Source organism: Chanos chanos, chromosome 5 (genome assembly GCF_902362185.1).
Source record: "Chanos chanos chromosome 5, fChaCha1.1, whole genome shotgun sequence".
Lineage (NCBI taxonomy): Eukaryota > Metazoa > Chordata > Actinopteri > Gonorynchiformes > Chanidae > Chanos > Chanos chanos.
The window spans coordinates 27893062-27911918 of record NC_044499.1 but is presented as its reverse complement, the minus strand read 5'-3'; the positions used below and the strand labels follow the sequence as shown (position 1 = coordinate 27911918).

At 41.4% G+C, this 18857-nt stretch overlaps 2 protein-coding genes across 2 annotated transcripts; both read right to left on the bottom strand.

Annotated features, from left to right (window-relative positions):
* Window positions 1-5206: 5206 nt before the first annotated feature.
* Window positions 5207-13005, bottom strand: tex47 (testis expressed 47). Its single transcript, XM_030774843.1, has 7 exons — window positions 12847-13005; window positions 12093-12201; window positions 11539-11642; window positions 11175-11239; window positions 10560-10761; window positions 10229-10385; window positions 5207-5313 (listed from the first exon to the last, which is right to left on the bottom strand). Exons 1-7 carry the CDS (start codon window positions 13003-13005, stop codon window positions 5207-5209), a joined length of 903 nt encoding a protein of 300 aa, XP_030630703.1.
* Window positions 13006-14486: 1481 nt separating this feature from the next.
* On the bottom strand, window positions 14487-15646 carry gdpgp1 (GDP-D-glucose phosphorylase 1). Its single transcript, XM_030774842.1, has one exon. It carries the CDS (start codon window positions 15573-15575, stop codon window positions 14487-14489), a length of 1089 nt encoding a protein of 362 aa, XP_030630702.1. The 5' UTR covers window positions 15576-15646.
* Window positions 15647-18857: the final 3211 nt, after the last annotated feature.

The following is an 18857-nucleotide window of genomic DNA, read 5'->3' as shown; positions in this document are numbered from 1 at the left end:
GCAACAAATTTCTATTTTTATGCTCATCATTATATCCATACACATTAACCAAAATAATAAGGACACTATCAATCTCAAGGATACATGCTCAGTTCAGTGTCCATCCCTGTATGCCTTATCCATTATGATTTTACCAGGACATCTGTGGAAACATATGGCTACTCCTGCAGAGCAATTTGTACCATGACTAAAAAGAATTTTGTCACCCCGTTGTTGAGAGCAAAACTTAACATCTGATATATCAGATTGTGTTTCTTGGAGAAAAATGCAGTTTGCCCTTTGCCCTCTACAAAACAGGAAAACAGCTTTATGTTTGATAGAATTTTTGAGTCCTCTAGTATTAAAAGAGCAGAAAGAAATATCAGTTTTCAGCTGGAACCCAGAACACATAAAGAAAACTGAGAACTGGGTAAAATTTACAACAATAAAAAAAATAAAATAAAAACCCTGAAAATTCTTTTAAAGAAAGGCTTGAGGAGGTGGAGTAGCTAACCGTGAGATATAAGTCCCATAATCATAAATTTTCCACTGTGTGAGCTCAGTTCAAGTTAGTAGACATTTCCCTGATGCGCTTGCCGTCGAAGAAGCCGTATGGTTCCTTAAATCCCACTGCCTTGCCTTCTCTCCTTGCCTGCTCGATTTTTGGCCACAGTGCTTATCTGGACAGCCAGTCCTCTTGAGTCAGGTCTTCTGCAAAGCAGATTCCTTCTTCTTTACAGACTGGTGAGGTTTATGTTCACTTCCAGATAGCATCCCTAATCATTCGTTTAGCAAAAAGAATTATAATTTGCCGATGCCTGTTTTCTATCACCATTCCAACTCTTTGTGCAATATTAACCGCATCTTCCATCTTTGCCGCCAGGTCAGGTGCGATTTTACACAGAAGCTCCACAACTTCAACTCTGACGTTCTCATTGACTTTTTCTTTTTTGCCTTTTATGCGAAGACACCATCTTCTGTTGTATCTTTCTTGGTTCAGTGTGCATTCCTTCATGTCATTGTTTTCCTTTCTGAGTGTTTCCATCTGTTTCTCTAAGTTTTTGATTTTCATCTTACATTCTTTTAGTTCCTCGAAGCTTAGCTGCACCATTGCACCTAGCATGCTGCTAGGCTGCTACATCTAACTGCTAATTTCCTCCATGCGGTCGTCCAGGCATTTCCCCAGGGAGTCGATAGCTTTCAGTTTCCTCTGAGGACGTACCTTTTGCTTTCCTATCCATGTGAAGTTTTTCTGGTGTGTCTGTCGGCGTCGAGTTAACTCTGTTCCGTTTGTTGAAGCTAGAAATCTCCATGGGTGTTGCGTAGCTATGTTCTTCCGTGTCCTCAGTGTGTTTGAAAGGGAGAGTTTTGGATGCTGAAAGCTTCTTATTTTTTATCATAATTTTAGACTAAGTTTGAGGGGAAAAAGTCATACAAGTGGAATTTTTTTCAACTTCAATTACCATTAGGATGGTTAGCCATTCTTCCTCCGTCATTAGTAATAGCTTTGTTTGTGATAAGTTAGCTCCCTGATGGAGAAGACTGTAGCATTAGGGATGCACTTCCAGATGCTAGAAAGGTTAGTGAGAGTGAGAGTAGCCTAGTCTCTGTAAAGGAAAATCTGGATGGCTCAGGCAGGGTTAGCAACCCCTCGACTCCGGCACTAGAGCCCTCATAGCAAGGCAAATTGGTGATGACTCGGCGTCATAAGTGCAAACCCAAAGCTAGTGTTAATGCTAACCCACGGGAGCAACACACCTCCCTGACTCACTTGTCAAACAGGTTTGCCCTCCTCAGTGAAATACCCGCTGAGAGACCTGAAAGAGCCCTGGTTATAGGAGATTCTATTTTACGGCACATGAAATTAGCGAGACACCAGCAGCCTTAGTTAGCTGTATACTGGGAGCCAGGGTGCCGTACACAGCAAATAATCTTAAGGTTTTAAGTAAGCGTAGGTTTTCAAAGATAGTTTCTCATGTAGGAGCTAACGATATACGCCTTGGTCAGATTACTAAAAGTAATATCGCAGGGGTGTGTAAATTAGCAAAGGCGATGTCCGATGCAGTGATATGCTCTGGCCCCATCCCAATCTGGCGAGGCGATGTAGTTTACAGCAGGTTATGGTCACTGAACTGCTGGATGTCCAGGTGAAAATAATGTGGGCTTTATAAACAATTGGAATAGTTTTGAGGACAAGGCTGGCCTTTTAGGGTGGGATGGTGTCCATCCCACTGGGGAAGGTGCTGCTCTCATTTCTTGCAACATAGCGCATAGTCTCAGAACAGTTAATCTGTGACAATCCAGAGCCAAGGCCAGGCAGCAGACAAGCAGGCTAAACCAACTGTCTGCTAGCAGGTTCAACTACATTGAGAATGTGTCTGTTCCCCGACCTATACGAAAATGTAAAAGTACTTAGAGAATTTGTTTTAGTAATCTAATTAACATAAATTTAAATCATACTGAATGTACAGCCAGAACCTTTGATCTACAGAAAAGGCACAGCAGTTATGCTCATACCTACACAGGAACAACATTCATGAAATGTATCAGACAGGATTTAGGCCTCATCATAGCACAGAGACAGCACTGGTTAAAGTTGTAAATGTCCTATTACTGGCCTCTGATCAGGAATGTGTCTCCTTGCTTGTGTTGCTTGACCTTAGTGCAACCTTTGACAACATTGATCATACTATTCTCCTTGATAGACTAGAAAATGTTGTTGCAGTTAAGGGAACGGCCCTCTTATGGCTTAGGTCCTACATGACTGATTGTTATCAGTTTGTTGATGTAAATGGTGACTTTTCTACACATACTGAGGTAAAGTTTGGAGTTCCGCAAGGTTCTGTTTTAGGCCCACTGCTTTTTTCTTTATATATGCCACCTCTAGGTAATATTATTCGTAAACATGGTATTAGCTTCCACCGCTATGCTGATGACACACAGTTGTATGTCTCAGCGAAGCCAGACGAGAGACACCAGCTTAATAAAATTGAGGAATGTGTAAAGGATATTAGACACTGGATGCTTACTAACTTCCTCTTACTTAACTCTGAAAAGACAGAAGTACTTGTACTGGGAACACATGTACAGGAGTAAGCATTCTGATCACGTAGTAAGGATGGCCTTTCTTTTTCATCATGTGCGGCAGTAAAAGTGTAATTATTGACTCCAGTCTTTCATTTGAAGCTCATGCAGATAATAGTCTAAACAGTCTCTATGTTTAAGTCAAGGTTGAAAACTTATCAGTTTAGCCAAGCCTTTTGCTAACAGCTCCTTACTAGGTAAAGGAGCAGATGTGGTTGCTTCTTGGACATAGAGTGTTTGGTGAACTGGGATGTTTGGATGCTGTGCCCCCCCCCCCCCCCCCCCCCAACACGTTCACTCAGGTTTGTTGACGGTTGAGTGGGTGGCTGCCTTGCCTTGAAATTGTAATTGCCTGCTGGGTCGGCACCTATTGCACACCTGTCTGGCCAAGAATGGGTTTTCTTTCTCTGTGGTCCTTCTCAAGATTTCTCCCATTTTGTCCATTATTCCTGTTACACCTCGGTTTTTGGGGAGTTTTTTCTTGCCCGCCATGAGGATCTAGTCAGGGGGTGCCGTCCTGTTTTGTTTGTTGTGGCATGTAAAGCCCTTTGAGATTGCAAACAGTGATATTGGGCTCTAAATAAACTTGAAACTTATTCTTACCTGGCTCACTGTACATTATCCCTCACTTGTTACACAGATTTGATGACTCTGATTGGTCAGTTACTGCATTCTATAGTCTGTTATTTCTGAATAGCAGACCGTTGCTATGGAACTATTTTTTTTAGCGGAAGCAATAAAATAATTTTTAAATCAAAAGGATCATTTTTCAGTCAATATTTTCTGTGAAATTATTGATTGCTTTAGTAAGTAACTGTGTAATAAATGGGATAATGTGCAGCTAGCTGGTCATTATGGCGAAATAAACCCCTGTAAATGTACATCTCGTTGCTAAAGTGTGCACATCTGATAACTTTATACACCATGGTGAACTTTAACAGGACCTTTCAAGTAGGGGAGCCGAATTCCAAAGGGAATTGGTGAAGACATGGCCCAAACAGCTAGAGAAATACTAAATAATCTCTGAACAAGCTCTTAGCCAATCATATGCTTAAAGCTTGATTGCAGGTTCAAACATATACCTAACTACGGAGGAAGAGGTCTGCACAGTCTTTTGCCGAGGCTTTAAACCAGGCAAACATTTTCCTGCTTCTGTTTACAACCTGATGTACTTCTCCAAATCGACTCAGCGAAACAGCACGCAGACTTCTTCCTCAGTAGTCTGGTGTCCGCTGGAACTTTCCATTGAGCCACAAGCACACGGTGTTCTGTCACTCCTGTCGCATTTTGCAGCAAGGGTTTCTATGAAACCAACACTTGTTATGAGATTATTTACTATTTCTCCACCTCTTTGGGCCATCCCCTTGGCAATTCTCTGTCAAATGTAGCTCCCTTACTTTGGTCCTAATACCAAGGAAATATGGACCACTTAATGAAGTCCAAATTATTGCCTCATTCAAATTTAAATTATTTAAAGTTTTTGTTTGATTGTCTTTCACTGTACTGTAAAATGTTATTGACGCTAATGTTAAACTTGTTTTGCTCAGTCAGTAGTCTATGAGGGAAAAAAAAGAAATTATTGAAAAAAGAAAAACGGCTGTCTTGTGACATGCCTGTGTATAAACTTACTTTTATATATTCAGAGTTAGATTTATATATTCAGGAATTACACTTATATATTCAGAGTTACATTTATATATTAAGCTTTATACATGTCCTGTCTGGCCCCTCATTTTATATATATATATATATATATATATATATATATATATATATATTTAGGGGTTGACTGATATGCATTTTTTAGGGCTAATACCAATATCGATATCTAATTGCTTAGGATGGCCGATAACCGATATTTGGCCGATATTTTGGGCTGATATTCATTTATCATATTTGGCAGTTGCAATAATAAAACTACATGAAGGGAATCATAATGAATTTGTTTGAAGATACCTTCTATGAGAAACAACAGGCAATATACAGATCTAGTACTGCTTCACTGAGTGAATAATTATTCTTTTACTAACTTTAATACAGAAAAAAATCTGTTTACATAATGTGGATAAACCTAAAGTGAAAAACCATTTAAACTAAGAAAGTAGATTAAGTGTTCAGACATCATATTAAAGACTGAGTCTATTTATGATGTGATTCGGGATAGTTGTGACCACTCCGGGGCATCCGGCAAGAATGCAACATAGGTGTCCAATTGCCACTCTTCGTTTTCTTTAATGCACGTGTATGGTTCTACAAACACGAGAGTTCAACACAGTTATTACATGCCAGATATTAAGAAACGCTAAAATGCAATGTAATAAAAAAGCACAGCTACACTTTGCTAGCAATATATATCTTACTTATTTAAACATTAATGATCTGGCTTAACCAGGACGGATTAAATTACAACATTTTACAATATACAACATAATTAGCAGTACTGGGTACTAATGTTTCAACATAACATCATTACACCAGCAGCACAGCATGTTTATCACGAATTGGCACCATCTCTCCACAGTGGCTTGTGCCTGCACATTAGAAATACAGGTGTTGCTATATTACGTTTGGTAGCTGGTCATCTGTGGTACTTATTTATGTGGCTGATCCCACATTTGTACACATGTAACTGTGTCCAACAATAGCGATTCAATTGCATCCTGGTACTACTGCGTATTACCAGCAAGAACACTCGTTTTCATATTCAAACTTCGGCGTCCAGGACGTGGTAGGCTACATGCTGCTACCATTACTCAGCATTTATCAGAGATACTAGATGACATAACATTGAAACCTTCTATCTTAAGTTAACTGCAATTATATATAATAATTGAACGATCTAAATATATTTACAGAACGTGAAAAAAGGCTACTTACAGGTTTCAAGAACGCATACACATGCCTGTACACAATGACAATACGTAGCTAATTCAGAGCACCGCTACATCTCTTCCCCTCAACAACAACCTAACTAGGGGGCGGGGTCATTGTTATGGGACATCAGTCATGTCTCCTATTAACCAATAAGAATACAGGTAAACGAAAACAGGGAGACTCTCTGCGCTAAGCCTTTTTACAACATCACATAACACTTCAGTAATCCCAGTTCAGGAGAACCAAGTTGTAATATAGGCAAAACTGATATGAGGAGGCCGATACTGATATGGACCCATAAGTGTCAAAAGGGGTCGATAGTGGCCGATATATCAGCAAACCCGATATATAGGTCGACCCCTAATATATATATATATATATATGCAGTGACGGCTGGTGGTGATATTGGGTGGGTGGGCTAACAAGTGGATTATACCCATCAGTAATTTACACTGCAGCAACAGCAGCATCACATCTGAGATACCAAGTCACAGCAAGGACAATATATACCTTGTTATAGCAAGTGCTCTACAACAACACCATAGAGAGGTACCCACAAGAATGGCCTGATGCCAACAAACTCTGTATCTGTCTCCCCCCCTCCTCTCTCACACACACACGGGCTACATACCATTTAACTATTTTCCTCTGTACACATTAACACATGCCATTTTAACAAAAACAAAATATGCAAGAATGATGGAATGATAGGCTGCATGATAGAACAGAATGCTCCACATTGTCAGCCTACAATGTCAGAAAAGGGTCTACCTAGGGATGCACTACAAAACGTGTTCCAACTGTTATGATTGCCCATAGATACTGCAACTGTTGTCGTTTTTTTTTTTTTTCACAACCGTTTTGCAACACAGGGCCATTATTTAGAGGGACAGCCGGGGCCATCCGTACTGCACATAGGTGAAAGCATTTGCCAAGAATGTTTTCGTAAATCAAGAACGAAAGTTGGAGGATCGAAGACGATCAGAAACTATCCTAGTCCCGACCGTAAACAATGCCAACCCGCGATCCCGCGGCGTCCCCTACAACCCGCCGGGCAGTGTGAAGGAAACCAATGAGTCTTTGGGTTCTGGCAGGGAGTGCGGTTGCAAAGCTGAAACTTACAGGAATTCACGGTCCAAGCCGTGTCTCCTCCAAAAAGCAAGCATGGGAAACAGAAAAGCGAATTCTTAGCTACTTATCGCTAGCCAGTCCTTTCGTTAAAACCAAGTTTCAAAACTTACGATTTTGTCGTTTGTCCTTTTGTGTTATTTGAACGTCGTTTAGACGATGTGTCCCCAGTCTCCTCACTTCCAATTTTTCCACCAACGACATCGAAGAAAAGGGATGTGAAAGTAAATAATCCGCCTCGTTCATGCTAACGCCCACCATTGCCACAGTCGCTCACTTCTTTCTCCCCACTCTCATACATGCAGGTGCTACAGTAGCACCTCACTGTATGTACCGTCTGAACAGTCGCTGTCATTGGTCAAAAGTAAATGGGCTGTGGGCTGAATTAATTTAGCCCAAATGATCAGCAAATCAAGGGGGCGTGGCATGACACCTGTCACTCACTTGACCCAACGAAGATGAACGGTAGCTGATTCTACTGTGTTTGGGCTGTAAAAAATAAGCCCATTTGGGTATATCCTGCGTTTTTCTTGCGATTGTTTGGTGCTGTTGCTGCTCTAGGTTCCACCAAAATGTAAAACAGTCTGTTATAAGGTTTTTTAACAATAATTTTCTCATCTTTATTGTAAAAGATAGGGAGGGCTTAGCCCTGCTAGCCCATTTATACCAGCCGTCCCTGTATATATATATATATATATATATATATATATATATATATATAAAAGTAAATAATCCAGTGCTTCAGGCAGGTGCTCTTTCTGTCCAGCAGGGTCAGTGTTTAGTCACAGTCATGGAGTGATGGAGCAATAACAGTCTCACTCTGTCAGACAACCTGGAGATGTTCTTTCTGTGGCCACAAGCATTCTGTAAAAACATTTAAATAAAACATTTAAATAGTTTTTGTTTAAAAAAAAAGATAAGACTTAAAAGATCAACTTTGCATTAAAAATAGGATTCAAGACACACCATTTAAGAGGGGAAACACAGCACAGTGCATCTGAGAGAGAACAATATCCAAATGTGGAGCTGAGTTCCATGTTTACTAATATCTCAAAGCAGGCGAACTCTATGAATTTATGAATTCTTTCTGAGGAAAACCTGTTTGTTTCCTGTGTTAAGACTGAGAGAGAAAGATATTACTCACAGACATGCCAAAGACGTAACTGTGGCTCAATGAGCGAATGTTACACAGACGTAACTACGGCTGAGTGAACGTTACACGGTCATAATTACCACTGAGTGAACGTTACACGGACACAACTGCGGCTGAGTGAGTGAACATTACACAGACATAACTGCGGCTGAGCAAGTGAACGTTACACGGACATAACTGCGGCTGAGTGAGTGAACATCACACGACGTAATTGCAGCTGAGTGAGTAAATGTTACACAGACATGGGTCATTCCATGTCATTTAAACGGAAATGTGAAAATCTTTCCACCACACCATCTCAGAATTGGCTGATAATTTTTTTTTTTGTCTTGAAGAATACATTCTGACACGACATAGCCCAAAAGTTTAGCTTCCTATTCCCAAAACTTTTCCGTTTAGAATTTATTTAGTACCTGTGAAAACTACCATTACAGTAAGCATTTTTTCAGTCACAGGGTTTTTTTTTATCTTTGGTAGCTTGGTAACTTGGTAACTGTATTCTTCAAAACAAAAAATTATCAGCCAATTCTGAGATGGTTTGGTGGATGCCTATAGCTCTAATGACATGGAATGACCCACATAACTGCGGCTGGGTGAGTGAATGTTACACAGAAATAATGGCGGCTGAGTGACTGAATGTTACAGAGAAGGCTGGAGACTACACCTCACATTTGAACAAACTCATACATTTACTTGACAGTGCAGCTGCACAGTCATATATGAACAGGACAATGTTTTGCTATTCTTTCATTGATTTTATAAGTTGAGAACCAGACATGGTTTTTGTTGACATAACTGTAGAGTTTTGTCTGGCTGAAATGGTGTATTTTTATCAAAAAGAACCCTCCCAGGGCCCAGGGTAAGAACACAGTCCTTTGTTTCTGAAATATAGTATGAAATTCAAACAATCCTCTGCACTGCTCTTGATTTCATCTGATAACATCCAAATCATTTACAGAACTTCACTCCATGTGGCTAACGCTCTGATAACGTTGTCATTAGAGTTAGTGTTAAGGTGTTTCATGTGGCTAACGTTCTGTTAACATTGTCATTAGAGTTAGTGTTAAGGTTTTTCATGTAGCTAAAGCTCTGTTAACATTGTCATTAGAATGTTGTGGTGCTTCATTCAGTGTTAGTGGGAATAGTTCTGGACCATGCATGATTAAATGACATGAACAGTGGCCCATATCTCTGGTAGGTGTGGGGCCAACACGCTAGACTGTGGATGGGTGACTGCTTCCAAATATATGCCCTTCAAATAATTACACAACACATTGTACACAGCTATAAAATATACAAACAAATTCAAAATCAAAATATAAATCTCACAATCTCATCATGTTTGATTGGTCATTCTGAATAAACCAAACAGCCCTCTACAAATCATTTGTACCCCAGAAGACATCAGACGCCATTCATTCATTCATTCATTCATTCATCATCTGCCTTGTCCAAAAGAGGAATGAGCTCTTCAGTGGAGTCTTAAGAAGAAAAACATTTCAGCAGTATACTAGTGGCTGTAAGTCCATGTACATTAAGCAATAGTTTTGTGGAACAGTTTGCTTCAGTTTTAAAACTCACCACACACACACTTCTGCTCTCTGTCACAGATATAACTGTGTATAATACACTGTCAGTGTAACAGGTAGAGATGTTTGGGTTGGTCAGATAACAAAGTAGTGTAGTACCATAGTAAGTACCACAGTCCTACTGTGAACCGCTGACCTTAGGTGTGTTCAGCAGTAGCCATGTTCAAAACCTCACACACATTTGCTCTCAATCACAGATGAGTCTCACACCAACTTAACTTAACCATGTCAAGACCCACCCCACTGCCAACTAAGAAGGAAAGTGATAGGACAGAATGTGTGTCAGTCTGACGACTGTCTGAACGTGAGAGATAAGGAAAGCAAACACAGGACCAGTGTCTGAGAGGTGCAGTTTGTTGGCAGTTTGAGAGAGAATGCTACAGAGAGTCCTGTGTTCTGTGGGTGGAGGGGCGGGGCTTACCTGAGTCCATTAGAACATCGAGAGGCATGTAATAGGACTGTAGGTACTGCTGAGGGGTCATGAGGTCCTCTCTGGCCACCAGCTGACTCACCACATCCTGAGGCACAATCAGCTCTGGCATTTCATCCAGCACAGACAGTGGAGATTCAGTAGAACCCTGGTCCAAACCGTAGGAGAGCGGAAAACAGATTACCAACCAAGTACTACTGCTTTACATTCAAAAGATAACTGCACGACCCATTGCACAGACACTCAAAGCATCAGAGAGTCAGAGAGCTGGAGGAAGAGTACTCCTGACTGTGAGATAAGGTATCTGACAAGCTGTTCAGACCTTTGACGCTTCAAGAAGGCATTTGCCTAGTTTGAGCAGTAGGGCCAGTGTGTCACTGGCCAGTTTCTCTGTGTTGTCCGTGTGAGGCTCCTCACTGAGTGTGTGGGCACTCATGGTCAGCAGTCTGTAGTTCCACTCTGGGAACAGCCTGTTGGGAATGTCATGAGAGACTAGAAGGACCCTGGGCTCCTGGATCAGGGCACTTTGAATCACCATTTCCATGGCAGACAGAAAAGTGTTAGGTTCTGCACGTCTATATCCAGACTCATAAACACTGACAAAATACGCCTGAATTTCAACACAAAATAATATCACAGCAAAATCAAAGCATTGGCAAAATATAAAATTACTTTGCAATACTGTCAAAAGACTATATATAACCTCAAACTATATATGAGGAAGCCAACTCCACAGCACCAATGCATTTACGATAATCATGGAACAGTACAATTTGTCACACTTTGTATGTTTTCATTTAATTTCAGTCTGAAACTAATAAAGATAGCACTAGGGGCTAGTCTAGCATAACAAGAGGAACATATTATTCATGTAGATTTGTCCCACACTTTGTAGTAGCAATGATATTGTGTGAGCTGGTCTACAGGCCTGCTTTACCAATGAGGATTCCCCTGCGTGTCTCCGAGGTCCTGGAGAATGGAAACAAGCACCTCTGTGGAGCACTGAGAAGAAAAGAGTACAGCCTCTGTCACGAGAATTATGAGCAGATTAACATGGCTGCTCAAATTACACGGAGATGTATTCATGCCTTTAGGATTTTATGATGAAACTGACACTAAGTACTGCATTGTACACTGGGCAGGATCTGCCTCACACTGGGCACCAGTCAGACTGTACACTGGAGAGGATCTGCCTCACACTGGGCTCTGGGCCATCTGACTGACCTCAGAATCACCCTAGACGTCTGTGACACCTTAGCTTAAAAATACATGTTAACGCCAGCCAGGTGCTATAGGGTTACCTCCATAAGGTGCAGCAGGCAGGTGGGGTAAATCAACAGCAGACCTGTAATACCATCACCAGGGTAACAGCGCTGCAAACTCTGGTTCATTTTCTGATAATGATCTGCACACCCGAAAGCAAAAGGAACCAATTTTAATCTTCCAGGGGATAAAATCAGTTTTGTCTTGCATTTCTGAAGACAGCTGGTTTACTGTTTTTTTCTCTTAAACATGAAGTTGAACAAATATATTTTTATCTGGCATTTGTTAATTCATTGCCTGCAATGCACAGCGTTTCTCCACTGTTCAGATACTTTACAAGAGATTTGGAAAGCGTGTATTGGAAAATATTCCACTCTTCTTCTTGGTGTTTTAGAAGCTGTCGGTGGCAAAGGATTTAATCATCTCTGCACTTATCCAAACACAGGAAATCAGAGACAGGTGTGGCGTGCACCCTGTCATCAGCGACGGGTGTGGCCTACACCCTGTGACTGCTTTAACGCTGGTGTGTAATTGGCTCTCAATTGGACAGCTCAAACAGCGGCTAAATGTTGTACAGTGATGGTTGGCCAACCTCCCAGTTCGCTCTTGTCTGAAGGTCTGTGGGGGAGGTGACTGATGACAATCAGCCGATGTAACAGGAACTTCTGAGGAGAGACAGAGAACAGGACTGAATGGAGGATCTGATGAAGACAAAGAAAAGTTAAGTGAGAGTTGTAAAATAGTCCACAGGGCCAGGTTCACTCAGTTGTTGCCTGACATGCAAAGTTAACCTTTCACCCACACATACTCACAGGTGCAGATTCTGTCCTACGATCATGACTGTAAAACCATATTGTAAATGTCCGTGATCACACACACACACTGCGAACAGTGAATTTGTCCTCTGCATTTAACCCATCCAACACACCAGTAGTGAACACACACACACCAGACGCAGGAGCAGCATTCCTTGCGCCCAGGGAGTATTAGAGTTAAGTGCCTTGCTCAAGGGCACACAGCCATAGATGTTGGTACTGGGAATCAAACTGGCAACCCTCAAGTCACGAGCCCAGTTCTCTAACCTTTAGACCTGCCTAATATCTGCTACTGCTCTGTAAAAACACCCATTATGTCAAACCTGTTCATGAACAAACAAATCTAGCTACGTGTGGACAATCTCTCATTTTCTCTAAACGTGGTTGTTTTTAATGTCATCTCTGTCAGTTAAACAAGATCATTTCTTCTTTACCCTTCTTCAGTTAATCTTCATTCCCACGTTAATACAGCCATTACAATGAGCTTAGTGATACAGTTACAGCTCTACTTTCACAGAAAACCACACAAACCATCTCCTCCTCTGGGCTCAGAAGTCTTCTCTGTGCCATTTTCTGGTGAAACAAACTTGTACCGACCCCCTCCTCTGCCTCGCCTAGACTGGGCTTGTTCAGACTGAACTTGTTGGAGCTACGTTGCTCTGTGCTGTGTTGGAACTGTGCTGCATGCATGCTGTAATGAGTCTCAAGCGGTCTCTGGATGACTCTGTAACAGGTTCCCTTCACTGTTTATCACTTCCATGGTTTATCCTGGAGACCTGAGGCAGTCCCCTCCCTCAGCTGATAAAACCCAAGTCTTCCCACTGCTCTGTGACAACAGGACTGCCAAAAGATCCCCGTTATAAAAGCCTTATACGGGAATAATGGGTGGGGGCTTGTGTTAGCCCTTTCATGTACACCCGTAGTCCAGTCATTACATTGTGTCAGAAAGTCTGAGTCACTATGGCAACAGATCAAATTCTCATTTTAATCTGAAAGCAGCCCTGTATTTGGAGGCCCTGTTACAGCCCAGCCTGTGTCACCAGTGAAACAAAATCTGTCCATTTTCCTGCTTTTAACTGTGAACAGCTGCTGTGTAATCTTTTAATATGTGGCTTTGGGTGGCTGAATAACCGGCTGCATAAGCAGTTCCTTTGAAGCAGAGATGTGTTTTTTTCTATCATTGAGTAGGTTATGAGGACATGCATTATTTCGAGTTTTGAAATCAGGAGAAAGGTTTGTGTGAAGGCATTTTCTTTCTCACAGCCCTCACAAACTCCTCCCATTTGGCAAACAACGAAACTCTATCCTCAAAGGCATTGTTTCCTGTGTTTATGGTGGCAGTATCAGCCTTGTGAAACCGGGAGGCCATGGTTGGCAATGCATGTTTGGGACGTTGCTAAGCAGCAGGACAGGGGGTGAGGTCAGGGATGGATTGCTGAGGTCTTTCTTCTCATTGCAATCTGTTATTACAGCTGAAAACTACTTGAAGACTTAAGATATTCTATTAATGGTCTTGTGCAATATGACAGACACTAATGCAAATCCAGATTTAACACATTCAATACTTACTCATGCACCTCTGTATCAGTGTCACCACCACTAATCTTTTTCTTTAGATTAAAAAAAAACATAGAGATAATATTTCAGATGATTTTTTGTTTTATTGTGTTGTGGATGAGTTTTATCACTGGAAATTGGTGGTATATTATGCAATGCTGCAGATATACAATGTAATACTGCTTTGTTGTCCACGTAATCTTGCTAAAACTATTTTAGCATTGTTATAACTAGTACAGTCTCATGAAGCACGCCGATGGCAAATTTTAAGTGTAACTATGAATAAATAACATTTGAACAACATTTGGTTTGAGTTTCCATGTCACTTCATTGGGCCTGTTTTAACTGTGCACTGGAGACTAATATATTTACCATATCATTTATGTACTGCGTAAATTGTTTGAGGGGGGAAAAAAAACATTTTCAAACCTCACAAGACACAATTTAATTGACGTATGCAATTAGACTTGATCTTTACATGAGAGTGATTACGAATATTTTCAAGACCGTAAAATCCCTGAATGCACTAACAGAGGTCATATGTTTCCATACAATGCAGAATTTGTCACATATTATGGTTACTTTTGGGCGCGTTCCATTTGTCACGTCACAGCTTAAGCTTTACTCTCTAAAAACAATGTCTTTATTCGCTTTTGCAACCAGTCAAATTCTTCGTAACAAAGCAGATATTTCTGTACAATGGATTTCACTTCCTCCTCTTTTATCCTTTCAAAGTCTTCTCGGTTCTTAAATGGTAAGTGTCCTGCCAACTCGCACAGTGCCACGTTAAATGCTGTTTCTTCCTTTGCCCCGAAACATGACTTTCTGGGCCAAACCATAATACGGACTCCGTGGCGAGTGGGAAATGGTTTGCCATCACTGTCTGGAGCACAGCCACGAGTCATGAACAGGTTGTGTGCAATGTTTTCACGAATCAGAAAATCGGTCAGTTGACAAACCGCACTCGCGGTTTCACCCAAATCCTGCCCTTCGGTGTAAAACAGAAAGCCGGCAGGAAACTCCGTCGTGCAGTGTAATTTTTTGTCGGGCACCAAGAGCTCGGCTGAAGCATACTCAATCCCCAATTCACGGTCAAGATAATAGCCGTGAAGGTGTAAATGATTCACAGAAGCAAATGCACCAAGACTATTGAATCCAACCCTAAAGCCTGGGTTAGCGCTTAGAAACACAGTCTCAATGCCGGTTTGTATGGCAAAAGGTGTCAGAACCTGAGGGAGGCATCGGGCTGGCTCTGGTACCAACAAGCAGTGGCCGAATTCCAGTGGGCTAACATTGATAACAACTCTGCAACTTTGTCCCGTCAGTCCGTTCTCAGTTGGACGCTCCCCGGGTACGGCTTGCTTCACGAGTTCAAACATGAATTCACTTGGATTTATTTTGTTGAAATTGAACTGTCTTGCGTCAAAGCTCTGTTGGACGCTCATTATCTCCTGTGGTTTCCTTCGCTCTTTTCCTCTCAAGATATTAAGCTGAGCAACATAACGATAAGGACCGGGTACAATCCGTGTTTCTATATCTCCCAGATGATATCGAAAAAGACCTCGGTTCATTTTATCCGTCCAGCTGCATCTTAGAGTCATGTCAAACCTTGACACTGTGGGCGCGTCGACATTTCCGTAGGATCTACATACATGAGTAACGAAATCGGTGTTTGTGTAAATGAACACGGGGCAGTCTTCCATCTCTTTTGCTGCTGTTTTTAGATAATCCGTACGTTGAAAGATACGACAACACTGAGAAATAACGTTACAAGAAAAACAATTTACAGTAGCCCTCACGTTATCCTTCCCTCATGCGGTTCTATCTTCTTCGTGGGTATAGTATACGAGACGAATGACTACAGCGCCTCCTACAGAGAGAACTGTTTTTAGAGTTGAACTGTAAAAAGTTGGACTGAACTGAACAGTGGTAGGAGGCTTTATATCCTCTCTCCTGAATCACTAGAGACCATTTACGTACAACTCAGTATAATCAGTAAACACAGGCACACACAGTCTCTCTCTTTCATTCTCACACAAACAGACACTTTCACACAGAGATTCACATACTGAAACAAATCAAATTTATTTATTCCAAATCAAAGTTTTCCCAGACATGAAAATATCAGTATCATGTGTCATTAGCAACCCTTTGAAATAATCATTACTTTTTGATACACTTTATCACCTAATTCCATGGAAGAGTGTTTTATGGTCGGTCACAATTGTGACCAGTGGGATAATGTGTTGAATTAACATATTTCTCCTATGCAGTCACAAAAATTCTTACATATCCCAGTTCAGTTATCAACACATTTAAAACTCTGTCACTGGTAGTCCCAAGCATTGCCACTAGAATACTATCACATTCTAATGTGACTGTTTCATATATCAAAAAGCCTTATACAACACCAATATGAATCACATATTTCAACATTGTTACTTTATTGTAATATGTATTGAAACATTAATATTGTAACCTTATTGTTATATATAACATAATATTGTCACTGTGAAATTTAAGTGCAAAATTCACCAACAACCGTATAGCAGTTGTGTAATACATCACATTGAACATAAAGATAACATTTAGCAAAGAGGTGGTCTGAAGAATATACATTCAAGTAGAGGCCTACACTGAACAAAGAGGAAATATATATATATGGGATGTCCTGATCAAGTTGTCTTACCCCCAATCCGAGTCATTTAATATTGAGTATCTGCCAATACCAAGTCCCGAACCAATACTTGTATTTTCCTAGGTAATACAGTTGCACAGTGCGCATTTCAAGTACATTAAAAAAGTGATTACAAACAATTCAATGTATATGCTTGACAACTGAATAGCAAATGCATTAAGGGAGGAAAAAAAAATTGCCTGTGGCCGAGCCTTACTTTTATTTTACAAAATAAACCTTCTTGTAAAGATCCAGTAGAGCAAGTAAGGGTAAGGCATACTGTGGGAGTTATACCAGAAAATATATGCAAGTGTTCGATTTTATTTAATCTTACAATTATTCAAGTGGTTAGTGTGGTGAGTGGGGGTGGGGAACCAAGGAAATTTGGGATGGATATTTTAGGGGAAGTATTAAGCTGTTGACAACGCCACCTAGGGGAATCTCACCCCTACGAAATTTCTTGGGAGGGCTGACTACTTTGGACTTACCGCTGCTTGGGAGGGCTCGGGCTTACTGCTGCAGTAAGGGGCAAGTTGAAGGGGGAAGGGGTCTTGAGGCCAAACACCACACGTGGATACACCGCAAACCAAATAAACACTCCGAGGGCTCTACCATGAAAGGGGCCAGTGATGGGACACCACTTAGGGACTGGTCTGCCACCTGCTTGGCCCCAACAGCTCCTGTCCAAGAGAGAGTAGAAAAAAAAAAAAAAAAAAAAAAAAAATGAATAAACAAATTCACAACAAAACCATGAAACACAAGTAACCAACAGAAAAAGAAAAAAAAATAATCAGCAACTGCACTCAAACCAGGCAGCAAAAAAAAGGGGGTAAAACAAAACAAACAGCGACCAAATTAACACAGAGTACAGCAGCACCATAGAGAAATGGAGGCAGTGAGCTGGAAAGAGGGGCCATCCACCGTCGTGCACAACCAGGCCTACGGAGGGCAGGAAATGACAGCGCAGCTTCCCCAACGGCGGAAGGGCAAGAGCTGCAAAAACCGTAGCCTATGCACTATGCCAACGGACTAGAGACTACAAGAGAGAATTACTTTGGTCAAAAGGTAAAAATGAAAACCGAATGAGGTTGGGAACATAAAAGGAGCTAGCCTACCTCAAACAAAGCAAAGCTGCTTAAAGCAGAGGCTCAAAGTGGAACAATAGCACCATATCTGCAGCCCAGAAGTGAGCCAACTACGCGACAAAACAAAAAGTTCCAGCAGATAACATTGGTAACTCATACTATAGACCTGCACTGCATGAAAAATAGTAAGAGTGCATACCTTAAATCGTTGGAGAAGGAAATCATAGAGACACGACGACGCAAACAGCCAAACCAAATTTCAGACCACACCGCCAACTAGGAAGCCAGGCTCACATGAAGGGTGGAATGGGAGAAGACGTACGCCCAGGAAAGAGTTACCTGCCTAGATATACCACTAAAAGTGACCACCCAGTAATTAAGGTACTCACAGATCTGCAAATCCCCACACAGAAACAATCAAGGGAGCAGGAGGGAGGTGGAAAACCTAACCTGCGACATTAAGTTGTCTAACTGTCAGTTACGCTGATACGTTTTCTGAGAGCCTCTTTTTTGTATGCCATTGTTATTAATCCTTAGCGTTAGTGAAGCGACTGTATTGCTCTCTGTGGTCGTTAGTTTAGGCTAAAGGCTGATTTATACTTCTGCGTAGGGTCTACGTGGAGCCTACGCACATACCCTACACGCATAGCCTACGTCGTTGTGAGCATTTATAATTCTGTGTCAGTGTGTCTGCGTTGCTCTGTAATTACACCGCCAGAACGCTAGTTGGCGCTACAGTTTATCTGGCACTGTGTTGATATTTCTCTGACATCCTTCCTACCACTGTGTTGTTTCTTCTTGTAAGCAATGGAGACTGAAACAGAACAGGTCATGTTGGAGTTGGAGCTGTTGAATGTTGAACACAAGTTACTTTTGCTAAAAGTTCAGCAGCGCAAAAAAGAGAGAAGACATCGCAGGAGACGGTGTGTACGTCCACTCAACTGGTTGAGGCGGCGGGAAGATGAATTTTCTGTGCTTGTTCAGCCACTGAGAGACATGGATGACGAAATGCACTTCAAGTATTTTCGGATGTCTGCAGGTAGATTTGACGATTTGGTTCGTCATCTGCAACCATTTTTTTTTGCACCAATGTATGCACAGTATGCCTATAGACATCTCTCATAGACTAGCAATCACTGTTCAAGTTTTGGCTTCAGGTTGAAGCCAACAGGCAGTAGCAGCCAGCTACAAACTGGCGTCGAGCACAGTGTCCTCCATAATGT

Coding starts and splice junctions, on each gene's coding strand:
- gdpgp1 (XM_030774842.1), bottom strand. CDS start 15,575: ATGGAAGACTGCCCCGTGTTCATTTACACAAACACCGATTTCGTTACT.
- tex47 (XM_030774843.1), bottom strand. CDS start 13,005: ATGCATGCAGCACAGTTCCAACACAGCACAGAGCAACGTAGCTCCAAC. Junction 11,643..12,092: donor AGACAAGAGCGAACTGGGAG/GTTGGCCAACCA, acceptor TCGGGTGTGCAG/ATCATTATCAGAAAATGAAC. Junction 11,240..11,538: donor GCCTGCTGCACCTTATGGAG/GTAACCCTATAG, acceptor TTTTCTTCTCAG/TGCTCCACAGAGGTGCTTGT.